This window comes from Coturnix japonica, unplaced genomic scaffold (genome assembly GCF_054131305.1).
Source record: "Coturnix japonica strain WE unplaced genomic scaffold, WE-NBRP24 Scf060, whole genome shotgun sequence".
NCBI classification, from domain to species: domain Eukaryota; kingdom Metazoa; phylum Chordata; class Aves; order Galliformes; family Phasianidae; genus Coturnix; species Coturnix japonica.
In genome coordinates this window covers 377,429-405,197 of record NW_028188963.1, presented here as the reverse complement: position 1 = coordinate 405,197, position 27,769 = coordinate 377,429, and the positions used below count along the sequence as shown (strand labels likewise).

General features: G+C 54.0%; 2 protein-coding genes across 13 annotated transcripts in view; both read right to left on the bottom strand.

Moving 5' to 3' along the window:
- PSENEN (presenilin enhancer, gamma-secretase subunit) overlaps positions 1-27,769 on the bottom strand; it is a 71,553-nt gene that overhangs the window by 16,667 nt on the left and 27,117 nt on the right. The gene's annotated exons all lie outside the window — the stretch shown is intronic.
- Positions 1,673-27,044, bottom strand: LOC146751934 (uncharacterized). Its single transcript, XM_085533420.1, has 7 exons — positions 26,989-27,044; positions 23,657-23,768; positions 17,692-17,805; positions 5,964-6,020; positions 3,348-3,470; positions 2,141-2,254; positions 1,673-1,793 (listed from the first exon to the last, which is right to left on the bottom strand). The coding sequence occupies exons 1-7, from the start codon at positions 26,997-26,999 to the stop codon at positions 1,698-1,700; spliced, it is 627 nt and encodes a 208-aa protein (XP_085389546.1). The 5' UTR covers positions 27,000-27,044; the 3' UTR covers positions 1,673-1,697.

Sequence of the window (27,769 nt, the reverse complement as noted above, 5' to 3'; positions counted from 1 at the left end):
AGGACCCCCCATATAGGACCCCATATAGGACCCCCCCATATAGGACCCCTCCATATAGGACCCCCCATATAGGACCCCCTATAGGACCCCCCCTATAGGACCCCCTATAGGACCCCCCATATTGGACCCCATATAGGATCCCCCCATATAGGACCCCCTATAGGACCCCCCATATAGGACCCCCCTATAGGGTACCCCACATAGGACCCCCCTATAGGACCCCCCATATAGGACCCCCATATAGGACCCCCCATATAGGACCCCCTATAGGACCCCCTCATATAGGACCCCCTATAGGACCCCCTCATATAGGACCCCCTATAGGACCCCCCATATAGGATCCCCTATAGGACCCCCCATATAGGACCTCATATAGGACCCCATATATAGGAACCCCTATAGGACCCCCCATATAGGACCCCCCATATAGGACCCCCCCATATGGGACCCCCCCTATAGGACCCCCCATATAGGACCCCCCCATATAGGACCCCCCCTATAGGACCCCCCATATAGGACCCCCTATAGGACCCCCCCTATAGGACCCCCCATATAGGACCCCCCATATAGAACCCCCATATAGGACCCCCTATAGGACCCCCCATATAGGACCCCCTATAGGACCCCCCCATATAGGACCCCCCATATAGGACCCCCCCTATAGGACCCCCCATATAGGACCCCTTATAGGACTCCCCCATATAGGACCCCCCATATAGGACCCCCCATATAGGACCCCCTATAGTACCCCACCTATAGGACCCCCTATAGGACCCCCCATATAGGACCCCCTATAGGACCCCCCATATAGGACACCTCCATATAGGACCCCCCCATATAGACCCCCAATATGGACCCCCTTTATATGGGACCCCAATATGGACCCCCCATATGGACCCCCCCTTATATGGACCCCTATATAGACCCCCCCCATATAGACCCCCTATATAGACCCCCCCTATATGGACCCCCAATATGGACGACCCATATGGACCCCCCCCTATTAAAGACCCCATATGGAACCCCAATATGGACCCCCCCCAATATGGACCCCCAATATGGACCCCCCCATATAGGACCCCCCCCCATAAGGACCCCCCCATATGGACCCCCAATATGGACGACCCATATGGACCCCCCCCATTAAAGACCCCATATGGAACCCCAATATGGACCCCCAATATGGACCCCTATATAGACCCCCCCCCAATATGGACCCCAATATGGACCCCAATATGGACCCCCCCTATATAGACCCCCGTATATGGACCCCCCCCATAAGGACCCCCCTTATATGGGACCCCAATATGGACCCCCTCTATGGGATCCCCCATATGGACCCCCCCCTATTAAAGACCCCATATGGAACCCCCCTATATAGACCCCCTATAGAGACCCCCCCCCATATTGGACCCCCCCCATATGGACCCCCCTTATATGGACCCCAATATGGACCCCCCATATAGACCCCCCTATATGGACCCCCCCATATAGTACCCCCCCCATATATAGACCCCCCCCAATATGGACCCCCATATAGACCCCAATATAGACCCCCTATATGGACCCCCCCCATATAGACCCCTTATATGGCCCCCCCCCATAGGGACCCTAATTACGACCCAGCCCCGCCCCCCCTCCATCCCCATTGGACAACAGGCGGAGGCGTGGCCAGCGCTGATTGGTTCATTTATTGGTCACTCACTGCCTGTGGGCGGAGCCACGTCAAGCCCCGCCCCTTCAGTGGGCGTGGCCACGGGGAGGGGCGGGGCCGTCTGGTAAAGGACCAATGGCTGCGAAGGAGGGGGCGGGGTCAATGACGTCATACAACAACCCACCAATCGCCATCCCCGCTTCACAAAGCCCCGCCCCCATTGTCACCTTCCAGCCAATAGGAACGCTGCTCTCCCTTAGCCCCGCCCCCATTTATTAGCCACGCCCCAAGCCAATAGCCACGCCCACCGACCAATAGAAACGCTCCTCTCACGAAGCCCCGCCCCCCCCATTATCAAATTTGCATAGCCCCGCCCCCCGACCAATAGCATTCCACCTCCCTCCCTTAGCCCCGCCCCTCATTGTCCGTTATATTTGCATAGTCCCGCCCCCCACTCCAAATCCCCGCTCCCCATTGGTCGCTCACCGCTTGGCCCCGCCCCACCAGGGCTCTTCCGGCTGCTACGGCCCCGCCCACCGCCAGCCCCACCTCCGTGGCGGTAGCCAATGAGAGAAGAGCTTGAGCGCCAAGCACCGCCCCCTGATGACGTCAGCGTTAGGCCACGCCCCCAACAACGGGGAGCCCCATAGGGATCCATAGGGACCCATAGGGACCCCATAGAGACACATAGAGACCCATAGGGACCCATAGGGACCACATAGAGACACATAGAGACCCATAGAGACCCATAGAGACCCCATAGGGGTCCATAAAGACCCATATAGACCCATAGAGACCCATAGAGACCCCATAGACACCCCATAGAGCCCCATAGACACCCTATAGAGCCCCATAGAGCCCCCATAGAGCCAATAGAGCCCCATAGAGACCCCATAGAGACCCATAGAGACCCATAGAGACCCATAGGGACCAATAGAGACCCCATAGAGACCAATAGAGACCCATAGGGACCCCATAGAGACCCATAGGGACCCATAGAGCCCCATAGAGACCCATAGAGACCCCATAAAGACCCATAGAGACCCATAGAGCCCCATAGAGACCCATAGAGCCCGATAGAGACCCCATAAAGACCCATAGAGACCCATAGAGCCCCATAGAGACCCCATAGAGACCCATAGAGGCCCATAGAGACCCCATAGAGACCCATAGGGGTCCATAAAGACCCATATAGACCCATAGAGCCCCATAGAGCCCCATAGAGCCCCCATATCTGCATATAGGGCGCCATGGTCCAGCACCGCACGCAGCCATGGGGCAGCAGCACCCCATAGAGACCCATAGAAACCCATAGAGACCCATAGAGCCCCAAAGAGACCCATAGAGACCCCATAGAGACCCATAGAGACCCCATAAAGACCCATAGAGACCCATAGAGCCCCATAGAGACCCACAGAGCCCTATAGAGACCCATAGAGACCCATAGACACCCCATAGAGCCCCATAGAGACCCCATAGAGACCCATAGAGACCCATAGGGACCCATAGAGCCCCATAGAGCCCCATACCTGCATATAGGGTGCCATGGTCCAGCAGCGCACGCAGCCGTGGGGCAGCAGCACCCCATAGAGCCCCATAGAGACCCCATAGAGACCCATAGAGACCCCATAGAGATCCATAGAGACCCCATAGAGACCCATAGACACCCATAGAGCCCCATAGAGCCCCATACCTGCATATAGGGCGCCATGGTCCAGCACCGCACGCAGCCGTGGGGCAGCAGCACCCCATAGAGAACCAGCGCCAGCGTGGACACCACAGCACTCAGCACCGACAGCGCCAGCGAGGCACGAGCCTATGGAATCAATGGGAACATATGGAACCCTATGGAATACTATGGTATCCTATGGGCACCCTATGGCACCCTATGGGCACCCTATGGCACCCTATGGTATCCTATGGTATCCTATGGCACCCTATGGTATCCTATGGGACCCTATGGTATCCTATGGGACCCTATAGTATCCTATGGTATCCTATGGGACCCTATGGTATCCTATGGGCACCCAGTGGTATCCTATGGGCACCCTATGGAACCCTATGGTACCCTATGGAAGCCTATGGCACCCAATGGAACCCTATGGCACCCTATGGAATACTATGGTACCCTATGGTATCCTATGGGCGCCCTATAGCACCCTATGGCACCCTATGGCCCCCTATGGTATCCTATTGCCACCCTATAAGCACCCAATGGAACCCTATGAAACCCTATGGTATCCTATGGGCACCCTATAGGCACCCAATGTAACCCTATGGTATCCGATGGGCACCCTATAGGCACCCAATGTAACCCTATGGTATCCGATGGGCACCCTATGGTATCCTATGGGCACCCTATGGGCACCCTATGGGCACCCTATGGAACCCTATGGCACCCTATGGGCACCCTATGGAAGCCTATGGCACCCAATGGTATCCTATGGCACCCAATGGTATCCTATGGCACCCTATGGAACCCTATGGGACCCTATGATATCCTATGGTATCGTATGGGCACCCTATGGTATCCTATGGGCACCCTATGACACCCTATGGTATCCTATGGGCACCCTATGGCACCCTATGTTATCCTATGGCATCCTATGGGCACCCTATGGTATCCTATGCAACCCTATGGTATCCTATGGGCACCCTATGGCACCCTATGGTATCCTATGGGCACCCTATGGAACCCTACGGGCACCCTATGGAACCCTATGGGACCCTATGATATCCTATGGTATCGTATGGGCACCCTATGGAACCCTATGGTATCCTATGGGCACCCTATGGGCACCCTATGGTATCCTATGGCACCCTATGGAACCCTATGGGACCCTATGATATCCTATGGTATCGTATGGGCACCCTATGGCACCCTATGGTATCCTATGGTATCCTATGGGCACCCTATGGAACCCTATGGTATCCTATGGGCACCCTATGGAACCCTATGGTATCCTATAGTATCCTATGGAATCCTATGGGACCCTATGGAACCCTATGGTATCCTATGGGCACCCTATGGCACCCTATGGTATCCTATGGGCACCCTATGGAACCCTATAATATCCTATGGAATCCTATGGGCACCCTATGGCACCCTATGGTATCCTATGGGCACCCTATGGAACCCTATAATATCCTATGGAATCCTATGGGACCCTATGGGACCCTATGGTATCCTATGGTATCGTATGGGCACCCTATGGTATCCTATGGGCACCCTATGACACCCTATGGTATCCTATGGGCACCCTATGGCACCCTATGGTATCCTATGGGCACCCTATGGAACCCTATGGCACCCTATGGGCACCCTATGGCACCCTATGGTATCCTATGGGCACCCTATGGAACCCTATGGTATCCTATGGAACCCTATGGCACCCTATGGAACCCTATGGTATCCTATAGGCACCCTATGGAACCCTATGGCACCCTATAGCACCCTATAGCCCCATATAGCACCCTATGGCACCTATAGCCCCCTATAGCACCCTATGACACCCTATAGTCCTGTATAGCACCCTATAGCACCCTATAGCCCCCTATAGCACCCCACAGCACCCTATGGCACCCTATAGCACCCTATGGCACCCTATAGCCCCCTATGGCACCCTATAGCCCCCTATGGGACCCCATAGCACCCTATAGCCCCCTATAGCACCCTATAGCACCCTATAGCACCCTATAGCCCCCTATGGAACCCTATAGCACCCTATGGGACCCTAGAGCACCCTATAGCCCCCCATAGCACCCTATGGGACCCTATAGCACCGTATGGCACCCTATAGCCCCCTATAGCCCCCTATGGCACCCCATAGCACCCTATGGGACCCTATAGCACCCTATAGCCCCCTATAGCACCCCACAGCACCCTATGGCACCCTATAGCACCCTATGGGACCCTATAGCCCCCTATAGCCCCCCATAGCACCCTATGGGACCCCATAGCACCCTATAGCCCCCCATAGCACCCTATGGGACCCCATAGCACCCTATAGCCCCCCATAGCACCCTATGGGACCCTATAGCCCCCTATAGCCCCCCATAGCACCCTATGGGACCCTATAGCACCCTATGACACCCTATAGCCCCCTATAGCACACTATGGGACCCCATAGCACCCTATAGCCCCCTATAGCACCCTATAGCACCCTATGGCCCCATATAGCACCCTATAGCCCCCTATAGCACCCTATGGGACCCTATAGCACCCTATGGGACCCTATGGCCCCCTATAGCACCCTATAGCACCCTATAGCACCCTATAGCACCCTATAGCCCCCTATATTCCACTCACCAGCCCCACAACGTCCTTCTCAGCCGCAGCCACCAGCACCGCCCCCGTCACCATCACCTGTGGGGTCACACCCCATAGCGACCCCATAACCACCCCATAGACACCCCATAGACCCCATAGCGACCCCATAGACCCCATAGATACCCCATAGACACCCCATAGCCACCCCATAGACCCCATAGCGACCCCATAGACACCCCATAGACCCCATAGACCCCATAGACCCCATAGCGACCCCATAGCGACCCCATAGACACCCCATAGAGACCCCATAGCGACCCCATAGACCCCATAGATACCCCATAGACCCCATAGACCCCATAACCACCCCATATGCCCCATAGGTGCCCCATAACCACCCCATAACCACCCCATAGCCACCCCATAACTACCCCATAACCACCCCATATGCCCCATATACCCCATAACCACCCCATATACCCCATAACCACCCCATAACCCCCCCATAACCACCCCATAACCACCCCATATACCCCATAAGTGCCCCATAACCTCCCCATAACCACCACATAACCACCCCATATACCCCATAACCACCTTATAACCAACCCATATGCCCCATAACCGCCCCATAAGTGCCCCATAACCACCCCATATGCCCCATAACCACCCCATAACCCCCCCATATCCACCCCATATCCACCCCATAACCCCCCCATACCCACCCCATACCCACCCCATATACCCCATAACCACCCCATATACCCCATATCTGCCCCATATCCACCCCATATCCACCCCATATACCCCATACCCGCCCCATATACCCCATAACCACCCCATACCCACCCCATATCCACCCCATATACCCCATAACCACCCCATAACCCCCCCATATCCACCCCATACCCGCCCCATAGCCACCCCATATACCCCATACCCACCCCATAACCACCCCATATACCCCATACCCACCCCATATACCCCATAACCAACCCATAACTACCCCATATACCCCGTAACCACCCCATATACCCCATATCTGCCCCATATCCACCCCATATCCACCCCATATACCCCATAACCGCCCCATAACTACCCCATATACCCCATAACCACCCCATGTGCCCCATAACCACCCCATACCCACCCCATACCCACCCCATAACCACCCCATACCCACCCCATATACCCCATAACCGCCCAGAAGTGCCCCATAAGTGCCCAATGTGCCCCATAACTGCCCCATAACCATCCCATATCCACCCCATATACCCCATAATCACCCCATATACCCCATAACCACCCCATATACCCCATAACCACCCCATAAGAGCCCCATAAGTGCCCAATGTGCCCCATAACCCCCCCATAACCACCCCATATACCCCATAACCGCCCCATAACCACCCCATATACCCCATAACCGCCCCATAACCACCCCATATACCCCATAACCACCCCATATCCACCCCATAACCACCCCATATCCACCCCATATGCCCCATAACCACCCCATATACCCCATAACCACCCCATATACCCCATAACCACCCCATATACCCCATACCCACCCCATATCCACCCCATATACCCCATACCCACCCCATACCCGCCCCATAACCACCCCATATACCCCATAACCACCCCATAAGTGCCCAATGTGCCCCATAACCACCCCATGTGCCCCATAACCACCCCATATACCCCATAAGTGCCAAATAACCTCCCCATAACCACCCCATATGCCCCATAACCCCCCCATACCCACCCCATACCCACCCCATAACCACCCCATAGCCACCCCATATACCCCATAACCACCCCATATGCCCCATAACCCCCCCATACCCACCCCATACCCACCCCATAACCACCCCATAGCCACCCCATATACCCCATAACCACCCTATATGCCCCATAAGTGCCCAATGTGCCCCATAACTGCCCCATAACCATCCCATATCCACCCCATATACCCCATAATCACCCCATATACCCCATAACCACCCCATAACCACCCCATATACCCCATATGCCCCATAACCCCCCCATAAGCCCCCCATACCCACCCCATAGCCACCCCATATACCCCATATCCACCCCATAGCCACCCCATATACCCCATAACCACCCCATAACCACTCCATATCCACCCCATAACCACCCCATATACCCCATATACCCCATAACCACCCCATAACCACCCCATATACCCCATAACCGCCCCATACCCACCCCATACCCACCCCATAGCCACCCCATACCCACCCCATAACCACCCCATATCGACCCCATACCCAGCCCATACCCACCCCATACCCGCCCCATAACCACCCCATATCGACCCCATACCCACCCCATAACCCCCCCATATCCACCCCATACCCACCCCATATACCCCATACCCACCCCATAACCACCCCATATACCACATAACCACCCCATAAGTGCCCAATGTGCCCCATAACCACCCCATAACCACCCCATATACCCCATAGCCACCCCATATCCACCCCATAACCATCCCATAGCCACCCCATAACCCCCCCATATACCCCATAACCACCCCATGTACCCCATAACCGCCCCATAACCACCCCATATACCCCATAACCACCCCATACCCACCCCATAACCATCCCATAACCACCCCATATCCACCCCATAACCACCCCATATACCCCATAACCCCCCCATATCCACCCCATAACCACCCCATATACCCCATAACCCCCCCATATCCACCCCATAACCACCCCATATACCCCATAACCCCCCCATAACCACCCCATATACCCCATATTCACCCCATACCCACCCCATATACCCCATAGCCACCCCATATACCCCATAACCGCCCTATAAGTGTCCCATAAGTGCCCCATAACCACCCCATATCCCCCCCATATACCCCATAACCACCCCATATGCCCCATATACCCCATACCCACCCCATATCCACCCCATAACCCCATAGCCACCACATATACCCCATAACCCCCCCATAACCACCCCATAACCCCATACCCACCCCATAACCACCCCATATACCCCATACCCACCCCATATACCCCATAACCACCCCATACCCACCCCATACCCACCCCATAACCACCCCATACCCACCCCACATCCACCCCATAACCGCCCCATAACCACCCCATATACCCCATAACCACCCCATAACCACCCCATTACCACCCCATATACCCCATACCCACCCCATATACCCCATAGCCACCCCATAACTACCCCATAACCACCCCATATACCCCATAACCACCCCATAACTACCCCATAACCACCCCATATACCCCATAACCACCCCATACCCACCCCATATCCACCCCATATACCCCATAGCCACCCCATATACCCCATATCTGCCCCATATCCACCCCATACCCACCCCATAACCACCCCATAGCCACCCCATATACCCCATAACCACCCTATATGCCCCATAACCACCCCATGTGCCCCATAACCCCCCCATAACCACCCCATACGCCCCATAACCACCCCATACGCCCCATAACCACCCCATATACCCCATAGCCACCCCATATACCCCATATCCACCCCATATACCCCATATCCACCCCATATACCCCATATCCACCCCATAGCCACCCCATATGCCCTATAGGTGCCCCATAGCCACCCCATACCCGCCCCATAGCCGCCCCATACCCACCCCATACCCACCCCATACCCACCCCATATACCCCATAGCCACCCCATATACCCCATAGCCACCCCATAACCATCCCATATGCCCCATAACCGCCCCATAACCACCCCATATGCCCCATAACCACCCCATATACCCCATAACCGCCCCATATACCCCATAACCGCCCCATATACCCCATAACCACCCCATATACCCCATAGCCACCCCATATACCCCATAGCCACCCCATAACCATCCCATATGCCCCATAACCGCCCCATAACCACCCCATAACCACCCCATATACCCCATAACCACCCCATAACCGCCCCATATACCCCATAACCGCCCCATATACCCCATAACCACCCCATATACCCCATAACCACCCCATATACCCCATAACCCCCCCATATACCCCATATTCACCCCATACCCACCCCATATACCCCATATCCACCCCATAACCACCCCATATACCCAATAACCACCCCATATACCCCATATCTTCCCCATATCCACCCCATATCCACCCCATATACCCCATAAGCGCCCCATAAGTGTCCCATAAGTGCCCCATAACCACCCCATAACCCCCCCATAACCAGCCCATACCCACCCCATAACCGCCCCATATACCCCATAACCACCCCATAGCCACCCCATATACCCCATAACCACCCCATAACCACCCCATTACCACCCCATATACCCCATACCCACCCCATATACCCCATAGCCACCCCATATCCACCCCATACCCACCCCATATACCCCATAACCACCCCATAACCCCCCCATATCCACCCCATACCCGCCCCATAGCCACCCCATATACCCCATACCCACCCCATAACCACCCCATATACCCCATACCCACCCCATATACCCCATAACCAACCCATAACTACCCCATATACCCCGTAACCACCCCATATACCCCATATCTGCCCCATATCCACCCCATATCCACCCCATATACCCCATAACCGCCCCATAACTACCCCATATACCCCATAACCACCCCATGTGCCCCATAACCACCCCATACCCACCCCATACCCACCCCATAACCACCCCATACCCACCCCATATACCCCATAACCGCCCAGAAGTGCCCCATAAGTGCCCAATGTGCCCCATAACTGCCCCATAACCATCCCATATCCACCCCATATACCCCATAATCACCCCATATACCCCATAACCACCCCATATACCCCATAACCACCCCATAAGAGCCCCATAAGTGCCCAATGTGCCCCATAACCCCCCCATAACCACCCCATATACCCCATAACCGCCCCATAACCACCCCATATACCCCATAACCGCCCCATAACCACCCCATATACCCCATAACCACCCCATATCCACCCCATAACCACCCCATATCCACCCCATATGCCCCATAACCACCCCATATACCCCATAACCACCCCATATACCCCATAACCACCCCATATACCCCATACCCACCCCATATCCACCCCATATACCCCATACCCACCCCATACCCGCCCCATAACCACCCCATATACCCCATAACCACCCCATAAGTGCCCAATGTGCCCCATAACCACCCCATGTGCCCCATAACCACCCCATATACCCCATAAGTGCCAAATAACCTCCCCATAACCACCCCATATGCCCCATAACCCCCCCATACCCACCCCATACCCACCCCATAACCACCCCATAGCCACCCCATATACCCCATAACCACCCCATATGCCCCATAACCCCCCCATACCCACCCCATACCCACCCCATAACCACCCCATAGCCACCCCATATACCCCATAACCACCCTATATGCCCCATAAGTGCCCAATGTGCCCCATAACTGCCCCATAACCATCCCATATCCACCCCATATACCCCATAATCACCCCATATACCCCATAACCACCCCATAACCACCCCATATACCCCATATGCCCCATAACCCCCCCATAAGCCCCCCATACCCACCCCATAGCCACCCCATATACCCCATATCCACCCCATAGCCACCCCATATACCCCATAACCACCCCATAACCACTCCATATCCACCCCATAACCACCCCATATACCCCATATACCCCATAACCACCCCATAACCACCCCATATACCCCATAACCGCCCCATACCCACCCCATACCCACCCCATAGCCACCCCATACCCACCCCATAACCACCCCATATCGACCCCATACCCAGCCCATACCCACCCCATACCCGCCCCATAACCACCCCATATCGACCCCATACCCACCCCATAACCCCCCCATATCCACCCCATACCCACCCCATATACCCCATACCCACCCCATAACCACCCCATATACCACATAACCACCCCATAAGTGCCCAATGTGCCCCATAACCACCCCATAACCACCCCATATACCCCATAGCCACCCCATATCCACCCCATAACCATCCCATAGCCACCCCATAACCCCCCCATATACCCCATAACCACCCCATGTACCCCATAACCGCCCCATAACCACCCCATATACCCCATAACCACCCCATACCCACCCCATAACCATCCCATAACCACCCCATATCCACCCCATAACCACCCCATATACCCCATAACCCCCCCATATCCACCCCATAACCACCCCATATACCCCATAACCCCCCCATATCCACCCCATAACCACCCCATATACCCCATAACCCCCCCATAACCACCCCATATACCCCATATTCACCCCATACCCACCCCATATACCCCATAGCCACCCCATATACCCCATAACCGCCCTATAAGTGTCCCATAAGTGCCCCATAACCACCCCATATCCCCCCCATATACCCCATAACCACCCCATATGCCCCATATACCCCATACCCACCCCATATCCACCCCATAACCCCATAGCCACCACATATACCCCATAACCCCCCCATAACCACCCCATAACCCCATACCCACCCCATAACCACCCCATATACCCCATACCCACCCCATATACCCCATAACCACCCCATATACCCCATAACCACCCCATACCCACCCCATACCCACCCCATAACCACCCCATACCCACCCCACATCCACCCCATAACCGCCCCATAACCACCCCATATACCCCATAACCACCCCATAACCACCCCATTACCACCCCATATACCCCATACCCACCCCATATACCCCATAGCCACCCCATAACTACCCCATAACCACCCCATATACCCCATAACCACCCCATAACTACCCCATAACCACCCCATATACCCCATAACCACCCCATACCCACCCCATATCCACCCCATATACCCCATAGCCACCCCATATACCCCATATCTGCCCCATATCCACCCCATACCCACCCCATAACCACCCCATAGCCACCCCATATACCCCATAACCACCCTATATGCCCCATAACCACCCCATGTGCCCCATAACCCCCCCATAACCACCCCATACGCCCCATAACCACCCCATACGCCCCATAACCACCCCATATACCCCATAGCCACCCCATATACCCCATATCCACCCCATATACCCCATATCCACCCCATATACCCCATATCCACCCCATAGCCACCCCATATGCCCTATAGGTGCCCCATAGCCACCCCATACCCGCCCCATAGCCGCCCCATACCCACCCCATACCCACCCCATACCCACCCCATATACCCCATAGCCACCCCATATACCCCATAGCCACCCCATAACCATCCCATATGCCCCATAACCGCCCCATAACCACCCCATATGCCCCATAACCACCCCATATACCCCATAACCGCCCCATATACCCCATAACCGCCCCATATACCCCATAACCACCCCATATACCCCATAGCCACCCCATATACCCCATAGCCACCCCATAACCATCCCATATGCCCCATAACCGCCCCATAACCACCCCATAACCACCCCATATACCCCATAACCACCCCATAACCGCCCCATATACCCCATAACCGCCCCATATACCCCATAACCACCCCATATACCCCATAACCACCCCATATACCCCATAACCCCCCCATATACCCCATATTCACCCCATACCCACCCCATATACCCCATATCCACCCCATAACCACCCCATATACCCAATAACCACCCCATATACCCCATATCTTCCCCATATCCACCCCATATCCACCCCATATACCCCATAAGCGCCCCATAAGTGTCCCATAAGTGCCCCATAACCACCCCATAACCCCCCCATAACCAGCCCATACCCACCCCATAACCGCCCCATATACCCCATAACCACCCCATAGCCACCCCATATACCCCATAACCACCCCATAACCACCCCATTACCACCCCATATACCCCATACCCACCCCATATACCCCATAGCCACCCCATATCCACCCCATACCCACCCCATATACCCCATAACCACCCCATAACCCCCCCATATCCACCCCATACCCGCCCCATAGCCACCCCATATACCCCATACCCACCCCATAACCACCCCATATACCCCATACCCACCCCATATACCCCATAACCAACCCATAACTACCCCATATACCCCGTAACCACCCCATATACCCCATATCTGCCCCATATCCACCCCATATCCACCCCATATACCCCATAACCGCCCCATAACTACCCCATATACCCCATAACCACCCCATGTGCCCCATAACCACCCCATACCCACCCCATACCCACCCCATAACCACCCCATACCCACCCCATATACCCCATAACCGCCCAGAAGTGCCCCATAAGTGCCCAATGTGCCCCATAACTGCCCCATAACCATCCCATATCCACCCCATATACCCCATAATCACCCCATATACCCCATAACCACCCCATATACCCCATAACCACCCCATAAGAGCCCCATAAGTGCCCAATGTGCCCCATAACCCCCCCATAACCACCCCATATACCCCATAACCGCCCCATAACCACCCCATATACCCCATAACCGCCCCATAACCACCCCATATACCCCATAACCACCCCATATCCACCCCATAACCACCCCATATCCACCCCATATGCCCCATAACCACCCCATATACCCCATAACCACCCCATATACCCCATAACCACCCCATATACCCCATACCCACCCCATATCCACCCCATATACCCCATACCCACCCCATACCCGCCCCATAACCACCCCATATACCCCATAACCACCCCATAAGTGCCCAATGTGCCCCATAACCACCCCATGTGCCCCATAACCACCCCATATACCCCATAAGTGCCAAATAACCTCCCCATAACCACCCCATATGCCCCATAACCCCCCCATACCCACCCCATACCCACCCCATAACCACCCCATAGCCACCCCATATACCCCATAACCACCCCATATGCCCCATAACCCCCCCATACCCACCCCATACCCACCCCATAACCACCCCATAGCCACCCCATATACCCCATAACCACCCTATATGCCCCATAAGTGCCCAATGTGCCCCATAACTGCCCCATAACCATCCCATATCCACCCCATATACCCCATAATCACCCCATATACCCCATAACCACCCCATAACCACCCCATATACCCCATATGCCCCATAACCCCCCCATAAGCCCCCCATACCCACCCCATAGCCACCCCATATACCCCATATCCACCCCATAGCCACCCCATATACCCCATAACCACCCCATAACCACTCCATATCCACCCCATAACCACCCCATATACCCCATATACCCCATAACCACCCCATAACCACCCCATATACCCCATAACCGCCCCATACCCACCCCATACCCACCCCATAGCCACCCCATACCCACCCCATAACCACCCCATATCGACCCCATACCCAGCCCATACCCACCCCATACCCGCCCCATAACCACCCCATATCGACCCCATACCCACCCCATAACCCCCCCATATCCACCCCATACCCACCCCATATACCCCATACCCACCCCATAACCACCCCATATACCACATAACCACCCCATAAGTGCCCAATGTGCCCCATAACCACCCCATAACCACCCCATATACCCCATAGCCACCCCATATCCACCCCATAACCATCCCATAGCCACCCCATAACCCCCCCATATACCCCATAACCACCCCATGTACCCCATAACCGCCCCATAACCACCCCATATACCCCATAACCACCCCATACCCACCCCATAACCATCCCATAACCACCCCATATCCACCCCATAACCACCCCATATACCCCATAACCCCCCCATATCCACCCCATAACCACCCCATATACCCCATAACCCCCCCATATCCACCCCATAACCACCCCATATACCCCATAACCCCCCCATAACCACCCCATATACCCCATATTCACCCCATACCCACCCCATATACCCCATAGCCACCCCATATACCCCATAACCGCCCTATAAGTGTCCCATAAGTGCCCCATAACCACCCCATATCCCCCCCATATACCCCATAACCACCCCATATGCCCCATATACCCCATACCCACCCCATATCCACCCCATAACCCCATAGCCACCACATATACCCCATAACCCCCCCATAACCACCCCATAACCCCATACCCACCCCATAACCACCCCATATACCCCATACCCACCCCATATACCCCATAACCACCCCATATACCCCATAACCACCCCATACCCACCCCATACCCACCCCATAACCACCCCATACCCACCCCACATCCACCCCATAACCGCCCCATAACCACCCCATATACCCCATAACCACCCCATAACCACCCCATTACCACCCCATATACCCCATACCCACCCCATATACCCCATAGCCACCCCATAACTACCCCATAACCACCCCATATACCCCATAACCACCCCATAACTACCCCATAACCACCCCATATACCCCATAACCACCCCATACCCACCCCATATCCACCCCATATACCCCATAGCCACCCCATATACCCCATATCTGCCCCATATCCACCCCATACCCACCCCATAACCACCCCATAGCCACCCCATATACCCCATAACCACCCTATATGCCCCATAACCACCCCATGTGCCCCATAACCCCCCCATAACCACCCCATACGCCCCATAACCACCCCATACGCCCCATAACCACCCCATATACCCCATAGCCACCCCATATACCCCATATCCACCCCATATACCCCATATCCACCCCATATACCCCATATCCACCCCATAGCCACCCCATATGCCCTATAGGTGCCCCATAGCCACCCCATACCCGCCCCATAGCCGCCCCATACCCACCCCATACCCACCCCATACCCACCCCATATACCCCATAGCCACCCCATATACCCCATAGCCACCCCATAACCATCCCATATGCCCCATAACCGCCCCATAACCACCCCATATGCCCCATAACCACCCCATATACCCCATAACCGCCCCATATACCCCATAACCGCCCCATATACCCCATAACCACCCCATATACCCCATAGCCACCCCATATACCCCATAGCCACCCCATAACCATCCCATATGCCCCATAACCGCCCCATAACCACCCCATAACCACCCCATATACCCCATAACCACCCCATAACCGCCCCATATACCCCATAACCGCCCCATATACCCCATAACCACCCCATATACCCCATAACCACCCCATATACCCCATAACCCCCCCATAACCCCCCCATACCCACCCCATATACCCCATAACCACCCCATAACCACCCCATATACCCCATACCCACCCCATATACCCCATATCCACCCCATATACCCCATATCCACCCCATAACCACCCCATATACCCCATATCCACCCCATAGCCACCCCATAGATACCCCATAGACACCCCATACGCACCCCATATACCCCATACCCACCCCATACCCGCCCCATACCCACCCCATATACCCCATAACTACCCCATATACCCCATATCCACCCCATAGCCACCCCATAGCCACCCCATACCCACCCCATATCCACCCCATACCCACCCCATATACCCCATATCCACCCCATAACCACCCCATACCCACCCCATATACCCCATACCCACCCCATACCCACCCCATAGCCGCCCCATAGCCACCCCATATACCCCATAACCACCCTATATGCCCCATATCCGCCCCATAGTTACCAGCAGCCCGGAGCCCACAGGGACCCCGAGTTGGGCGCTCAGTGGTTCCTGTAGGGCCGCCAACAGGGCCGACCCCAAAGAGGATTGAAGGGCACCCAGCACCAGCTGCGTCACCTGGGGGGCACAGACCCATAGGGACCCCATAGGGACACATAGAGACCCCATAGGGACACATAGGGACCCCATAGAACCCCATAGGGACACATAGGGACACATAGAGACACGTAGAGACCCCATAGAGAGACATAGGGACACATAGGGACATATAGGGACCCATAGAACCCCATAGGGACACATAGGGACACATAGGGACACATAGGGACACATAGAGACCCCATAGAACCCCATAGGGACACATAGAACCCCATAGGGACACATAGGGATCCATAGAGACCCCATAGACCCCATAGGGACACATAGGGATCCATAGGGACACGTAGAGACCCATAGAGACACATAGGGACCCATAGGGACACATAGAGACCCCATAGAACCCCATAGGGACACATAGGGACCCCATAGAGACCCCATAGGGACACATAGAGACCCATAGAGACCCCATAGGGACACATAGGGACCCATAGGGACCCATAGGGACACATAGGGATCCATAGAGACCCCATAGGGAAACACAGGGACCCATAGGGACCCATAGGGACACATAGGGACACATAGGGACCCCATAGACCCCATAGAGACCCCATAGGGATCCATAGAGACCCCATAGAGACCCCATAGGGACCCCATAAAGACCCCATAGGGATACATAGGGACACATAGGGACCCATAGAGACCCATAGAGACCCCATAGGGACACATAGGGACCCCACAGAGACCCCACAGAACCCCATAAAGACCCCATAGGGATCCATAGGGACACATAGGGACCCCATAGAGACCCATAGGGACCCCATAGAACCCCATAAAGACCCCATAGGGATCCATAGGGACACATAGGGACCCCATAGGGACACATAGGGACACATAGGGACACATAGGGACACATAGGGATCCATAGAGACCCATAGAGAGACATAGGGACCCCATAGGGACACATAGGGACCCCATAGGGACACATAGGGACCCCATAGGGACACATAGAGACCCCAAAGACCCCATAGACCCCATAGAACCCCATAGAGACACATAGGGATCCATAGAGACCCCATAGAGACCCATAGGGACACTATAGATACCCCATAGAGAGACATAGGGACACATAGGGACACATAGGGACCCCATAGAGACACATAGAGAGACATAGGGACACATAGGAACCCCATAGGGACCCATAGGGACACATAGAGACACATAGGGACACATAGGGACACATAGGGACCCCATAGAGACCCACAGAGCACCACAGAGACCCATAGAGACCCCATAGAGACCCCATAGAACCCCAGAAAGACCCCATAGGGATACATAGAGACCCCATAGAGACCCCATAGGGACACATAGGGACCCATAGAGACCCATAGGGACCCCATAGAGACCCCATAAAACCCCATAGAGACCCCATAGGGATACATAGGGACACATAGGGACCCCATAGAGACCCCATAGAACCCCATAAAGACCACATAGGGATCCATAGGGGCACATAGGGACCCATAGAGACCCCATAGAGACCCCATAGAGACCCATAGGGACACATAGAGACCCATAGGGATCCATAGGGACACATAGGGACCCCATAGACCCCATAGGGACACATAGAGACCCCATAGAGACCCATAGGGACCCCATAGAGACCCCATAGAACCCCATAGAGACCCATAGGGGCACATAGGGACACATAGAGACACCATAGGGACACATAGAGACCCCATAGGGACCCCATAGAGACCCCATAGAACCCCATAAAGACCCCATAGGGATCCATAGGGACACGTAGAGACCCCATAGAGAGACATAGGGACCACATAGGGACCCCATAGGGACCCCATAGAGAGACATAGGGACCCCATAGGGACACATAGGGACCCATAGAGACCCCATAGGGACACATAGGGACCAATAGAGACCCCATAGGGACACATAGACCCCATAGGGACACATAGAGAGACATAGAGACCCCATAGAGAGACATAGAGACCCCATAGAGACCCCATAGGGACACATAGGGACACATAGGGACCCGTAGAGACACATAGAGACCCCATAGGGACCCATAGAGCACCACAGAGACCCATAGGGACCCATAGGGACCCCATAGAGACCCCACAGAATCCCATAGAGACACATAGGGATCCATAGGGACACATAGGGACCCATAGGGACCCCACAGGGACCCCATAGAGACCCCATAGGGACACATAGAGACCCCATAGAGAGACATAGGGACCCCATAGGGACACATAGAGACCCCATAGAGACCCATAGGGACCCCATAGAACCCCATAGGGACACATAGAGACACATAGAGACCCCATAGAGACACATAGAGACCCCATAGGGACACATAGGGATACATAGGGACACATAGGGACCCCATAGGGATCCATAGGGACTCATAGGGACCCCATAGAGACCCCATAGGGACACATAGACTCCATAGGGACACATAGGGACACATAGGGACACATAGAGAGACATAGGGACCCACAGAACCCCATAGAGACACATAGGGACATCTAGGGATCCATAGAGACCCCATAGAGACCCATAGGGACATATAGGGATCCATAGAGACACATAGGGACCCCATAGGGACACATAGGGATACATAGGGACACATAGGGACCCCATAGAGACCCCATAGAGACACATAGGGACCCCATAGACCCCATAGAGACCCCATAGGGATCCATAGGGACACATAGGGACCCCATAGAGACACATAGGGACACATAGAGACCCATAGAGACCCCATAGAGACCCCATAGAGACCCCATAGGGATACATAGGGACACATAGAGACCCATAGGGACACATAGGGACCCCATAGGGACACATAGAGACCCCATAGCGACCCCATAAGGACCCCATAGGGACCCCATAGGGATCCATAGGGACACATAGGGACACATAGAGACCCCATAGGGACACATAGGGACCCCATAAAGACACATAGAGACCCCATAGGGACCCCATAGGGACACATAGAGACACATAGGGACCCCATAGGGACCCCATAGGGACACATAGAGACCCATAGGGACCCCACAGGGACACATAGAGACACATAGGGACACATAGGGACCCCATAGAGAGACATAGGGACCCCATAGAGACACCATAGAGACCCCATAGAAGCCCATAGGGACACATAGGGACACATAGGGACCCCATAGGGACACATAGGGACATATAGAGACCCCATAGAGACCCCATAGAGCACCACAGAGACCCATAGAGACCCATAGAGACCCCATAGAGACCCCATAGAATCCCATAAAGACCCCATAGGGATCCATAGGGACACATAGGGACCCCATAGGGACCCCATAGGGACACATAGGGACCCATAGAGACACATAGGGATCCATAGGGACACTATAGATACCCCATAGAGACCCCATAGAACCCCATAGAGATCCCATAGGGATCCATAGGGACACGTAGAGACCCCATAGAGAGACATAGGGACACATCGACCCCATAGGGACCCCATAGACCTCATAGAGACCCCATAGGGACACATAGGGACCCCATAGAACCCCATAGAGACACATAGACTCCATAGGGACACATAGGGACACATAGGGACACATAGAGACCCCATAGAGAGACATAGGGACCCCATAGGGACACATAGGGACCCATCGGGACACATAGACCCCATAGGGACACATAGGGACCCCATAGAACCCCATAGGGACACATAGGGACACATAGAGACCCATAGAGACCCCACAGAGAGACATAGGGACACATAGGGACACATAGACCCCATAGGGACACATAGAGACACATCGGGACACATAGACCCCATAGGGACACATAGGGACACATAGAGACACATAGGGACACATAGGGACACATAGAAACCCCATAGAGACCCCATAGAGACCCATAGAGCACCACAGAGACCCATAGAGACCCCATAGAGACCCCATAGAGAGACATAGGGACACATAGGGACCCCATAGGGACACATAGAGCACCACAGAGACCCATAGAGACCCATAGGGACCTCATAGAGACACATAGGGACACATAGAGACCCCATAGGGACCCCATAGGGATCCATAGGGACTCATAGGGACCCCATAGGGACACATAGGGACATATAGGGACATATAGGGACACATAGGGACCCATAGGGACCCATAGGGACACATAGAGACCCCATAGAGACACATAGGGACCCCATAGAGACCCCATAGAGACCCATAGAGACACATAGGGACACATAGGGACCCCACAGAACCCCATAGAGACCCCATAGAGAGACATAGGGACACATAGAGACCCCATAGGGACACATAGGGACCCCATAGGGACACATAGGGACCCCATAGAGACCCCATAGGGACACATAGAGACACATAGGGACACATAGGGACCCCATAGGGACCCCATAGGGACACATAGGGACCCCATAGGGACACATAGAGAGACATAGAGACCCCATAGAGACCCCATAGAACCCCATAAGGACCCCATAGGAATCCATAGGGACACATAGAGACCCATAGAGACCCCATAGGGACACATAGGGACCCATAGGGACCCCATAGGGACACATAGGGACCCATAGAGACCCATAGGGACCCCATAGAGACCCCATAGGGACCCCATAGAGACCCCATAGGGACACATAGGGACCCCATAGAGACCCCATAGGGACACATAGGGACCCATAGGGACCCCATAGGGACACATAGGGACCCATAGAGACCCATAGGGACCCCATAGAGACCCCATAGGGACACATAGGGACCCCATAGAGACCCCATAGGGACACATAGAGACCCCATAGAGACCCATAGAGCACCACAGAGACCCATAGAGACCCATAGGGACCCATAGGGACCCCATAGAGACCCCATAGAACCCCATAAAGACCCCATAGGGATCCATAGGGACACATAGGGACACATAAGGACACATAGAGACCCCATAGGGACACATAGAGACCCATAGGGACCCCATAGAGACCCCATAGAGACAAATAGAGAGACATAGGGACACATAGGGACCCCATAGAGACCCCATAGGGACACATAGGGACACATAGGGACCCCATAGAGACCCATAGAGCACCACAGAGACCCATAGAGACCCATAGGGACCCCATAGAGACCCCACAGAACCCCATAGAAACCCATAGGGACCCCATAGAGACCCCATAGGGATCCATAGAGACCCCATAGGGACACATAGAGACCCCATAGAAACACATAGGGACCCCATAGGGACCCATAGAGACACATAGAGACACATAGAGACCCATAGGGACCCCATAGAGACCCATAGAGCACCACAGAGACCCATAGAGACCCATAGGGACCCCATAGAGACCCCATAGAACCCCATAAAGACCCCATAGGGATCCATAGGGACACATAGGGACCCCATAGGGACACATAGAGACCCCATAGGGACACATAGGGACACATAGGGACACATAGGGACACATAGAGACCCCATAGGGATCCATATGGACACATAGGGACCCCATAGAGACACATAGGGACACATAGGGACACATAGAGACCCCATAGGGACACATAGGGACCCCATAAAGACCCCATAGAGACCCCATAGGGACCCCATAGAACCCCATAAAGACCCCATAGGGATACATAGGGACCCCATAGGGACACATAGGGATCCATAGAGACACATAGAGACCCCATAGGGACACATAGAGACACATAGGGACACATAGAGACCCATAGGGACACATAGGGACACATAGGGACCCCATAGGGACACATAGGGACCCCATAGAACCCCATAAAGACCCCATAGGGACACATAGAGCCCCATAGATCCCCATAGGGCCCCCACTCACCCCCAGTGCCTTGGCCTCCCCCCTCAGGCCCCGTTTGGGTTTATGGGGGGCTCCATTTTCGGGTCCCCCCGGGACGATTCGGGTCAGCACCACAACCTCCTCCATGGGGCCGCTGTGGGGCACAAGGTCCCATTAGAACATCCCATAATGATCCCCAGCCATAAACCCCATTACATCCCATAATAAACCCCATAAAGGACCCCACCATCCCTTAAGAACCCCCCTCCATCCCATAATACCCCATTATAACCCCCTGCCATCCCATAATATCCCATTATAACCCCCTGCCATCCCATAATACCCCACCATACACGCCATAATACCCCACAAAACCCATAGAGACCCATAGACACCCCATAAAGACCCCATAGAGACACATAGAGACCCCATAGGGACCCTATAGAGACCCATAGGGAACCATAGAGACCCATAGAGCCCTATAGAGACCCATAGAGACCCCATAGGGACCCATAGAGACCCCATAGAGACACATAGAGACCCATAGGGAACCATAGAGACACATAGAGACCCATAGAGGCCCATAGAGACCCATAGAGGCCCATAGGGACCCCATAGGGACCCATAGAGACCCCATAGAGACCCATAGAGCCCTATAGAGACCCCATAGAGACCCATAGAGACCCCATAGAGCCCTATAGAGACCCCATAGGGACCCATAGAGACCCATAGGGACACATAGAGACCCATAGAGACCCCATAGGGACCCATAGAGACACATAGAGATCCCATAGAGACCCATAGAGACTCCATAGAGACTCATAGAGCCCTATAGATACCCATAGAGACCCCATAGAGATCCATAGAGCCCTATAGAGACCTATAGAGCCCCATAGGCACCCCATAAAGACCACACAGAGCCCCATAGTGACCCATAGGGACCCCATAGAGACCCATAGAGCCCTATAGAGACTCATAGAGACCCCATAAAGACCCATAGAGACACACAGAGCCCCATAGGGACCCATAGGGACCCATAGAGACCCCATAGAACCCTATAGAGACCCCATAGAGACACATAGAGGCCCATAGAGACCCAATAGGGACCCATAGAGACCCCATAGGGACCCATAGGGACCCACAGGGACCCATAGAAACCCATAGAGCCCCATAGGGACCCATCGAGACCCATAGAGACCCATAGAGACCCCATAGAGACCCATAGGGACCCATAGAGATCCATAGAGACCCCATAGAGACCCCATAGAGAGCCCATAGAGACCCACAGGGACCCATAGAAACCCATAGAGCCCCATAGGGACCCATAGAGACCCCATAGAGACCCCATAGAGATCCATAGAGACACATAGAGACCCCATAGAGACCCATAGGGACCCATAGAGACCCATAGAGACCCATAGAGACCCATAGAGACCCATAGAGACCCATAGTGACCCCACAGAGACCCATAGAGGCCCATAGAGACCCATAGAGGCCCATAGGGACCCCATACAGCCCCATAGGGTCCCCTTGCCATCCCATAATACCCCATTATAACCCCATCCATCCCATAATACCCCCCCATCCATCCCATGGCAGAGGGTTACTATGGGGTATTATGGGATGGCAGGGAGTCCCTATGGGTATCTATGGGGTCTCTATGGGGCACTGTGAGTATCTATGGGGTCTCTATGGGGCACTGTGGGGCTCTATGGGTCCCTATGGGGTCCCTATGGGGTCCCTATGGGGTCTCTATAGGGTCTCTATGGGGCTCTATGGGTCCCTATGGGTCTCTATGGGGCAGCTATGGGTCTCTATGGATCCCTATGTGTCTCTATAGGGCTCTATGGATCTCTATGGGGCACTGTGGGGTCTCTATGGGGGGCTATGGGGCTCTATGGGGTCTCTATGGGGCTCTATAGGGTCTCTATGGGGTCTTTATGGGGTTCTATGGGTCCCTATGGATCCCTATGGGGTCTTTTGGGGGCTCTATGGGGTTCTATGGGGCTATGGGTCTCTATGGGGTCTTAAAGGGGTTCTATGGGGTCTCAATGGGGTTCTATGGGGTCTCAATTGGTCTCTATGGGTCCCTATGGGGTCTTTATGGGGCTCTATGGGGTCTCTATGGATCCCTATGAGTCCCTATGGGTCTCTATGGGGTCTTTATGGGGTTCTATGGGGTCTCTATGGGTCTCTATGGGGTTTCTATGGGTCTTAAAGGGGTTCTATGGGGTCTCTATGAGTCTCTATGGGGCTCTATGGGGTCTATGGGGTCTTAAAGGGGTTCTATGGGGTCTCTATGGGGTTCTATGGGGTCTCTATGGGGTTCTATGGGGTTTTATGGGGTCTATGGGGTCTTAAAGGGGTTCTATGGGGTCTCAATGGGGTTCTATGGCGTCTCAATGGGGCTCTATGGGGTCTATGGGGTCTTTATGGGTCTCTATGGGGTCTCTATGGATCCCTATGGGCTCTCTATGGGGTTCTATCGGGCTCTATGGGTCTCTATGGGGCTCTATGGGGTCTTAAAGGGGTTCTATGGGGTCTCAATGGGTCTCTATGGGTCCCTATGGGGTCTTTATGGGGTCTCTATGGATCCCTATGCGTCCCTATGGGTCTCTATGGGGTCTTTATGGGGTTCTATGGGGTTCTATGGGGTCTCTATGAGTCTCTATGGGTCTCTATGGGGTCTATGGGGTCTTAAAGGGGTTCTATGGGGCTCTATGGGGCTCTATGGGGTCTTTATGGGGTTCTATGGGGTCTCTATGGGGCTCTATGGGGTCTCTATGGGGTCTTTATGGGGCTCTATGGGGTCTCTATGGGGTCCTATGGGGTCTCTATGGGTCTCTATGGGTCCCTATGGGGTCTTTATGGGGTCCCTATGCGTCCCTATGGGTCTCTATGGGGTCTTTATGGGGTTCTATGGGGTCTCTATGGGGTTTCTATGGGGTCTCTATGAGTCTCAATGGGTCTTTATGGGGCCCTATGGGTCTCTATGGATCTCTATGGGGTCTATGGGGTCTTTATGGGGCTCTATGGGGTCTCTATGGATCCCTATGCGTCCCTATGGGTCTCTATGGGGTCTTTATGGGGTTCTATGGGGTCTCTATGGGTCTCTATGGGGTCTTAAAGGGGTTCTATGGGGCTCTATGGGGTCTTTATGGGGTTCTATCGGGTCTCTATGAGTCTCAATGGGTCTCTATGGGGTCTCTATGGGGCTCTATAGGGCTCTATGGGTCTCTATGGGGTCCCTATGGGTCTCTATGGGGCCCTATGGGTCTCTATGGGGTCTATGGGGTCCCATCCATCCCATAATACCCCATATATCCCATAATACCCCCATCCACCCCATAATATCCCCCTCCATCCCATAATACCCGGCCGCCATTTTGGACTTTGACCTCCCCCGTCCGCCATCTTGGATTTAAGCTCCGCCCCTTTTTGGGGCCTGGTTTCTTTTTTAAGGTGAAACCGAGCGATTTTGGTTAAAAAAAGCCCCATTTTTACCCTTTTTTCTTCATTTTTTTTCACCATTTTGTTGCCTCCGATCATTTTTTGGGCTCAAAACTGTCAATTTTAGGGGTTTGAGCCTCAATTTTGGGGTAAAATCACTAATTTTGGGGCTGATTGACGTTTCCTACCAGTTTTGCCCAAAATCCCCATTTTTATTGCTCAAAAATCGCCATTTTGACCCAAAATTCCCATTTTTCACTCTCAAAAATCACCATTTTTAATTCAAGTCGCCATTTTGACCCCAAATCCCCACTTTCCAATGTCAAAAATCCCCATTTTTAACCAAAATCCCAATTTTTTACCCCCCAAAATCCCCATTTTTTACCAAAAATTCCCATTTTTCATCCTCAAAATTCCCATTTCTGCCCCAAATTGCACCAAATCCTCATTTTTTCACCCCAAAAATCCCCATTTTTGCCCCAAATATCCATTTTTAACCCCAAAATCCCCATTTTCCAATGTCAAAAATCCCCATTTTTAACCAAAATCCCCATTTCTTAACCCTCCAAATCTTCATTTTTGCCCCCAAAATCCCCATTTTTCATTCTCAAAAATCCCCATTTTTAACCAAAAACCCCAATTTTTCATCCTCAAAATTCCCATTTTGGCCCCAAATTGCCCCAAATCCTCATTTTTTCACCCCAA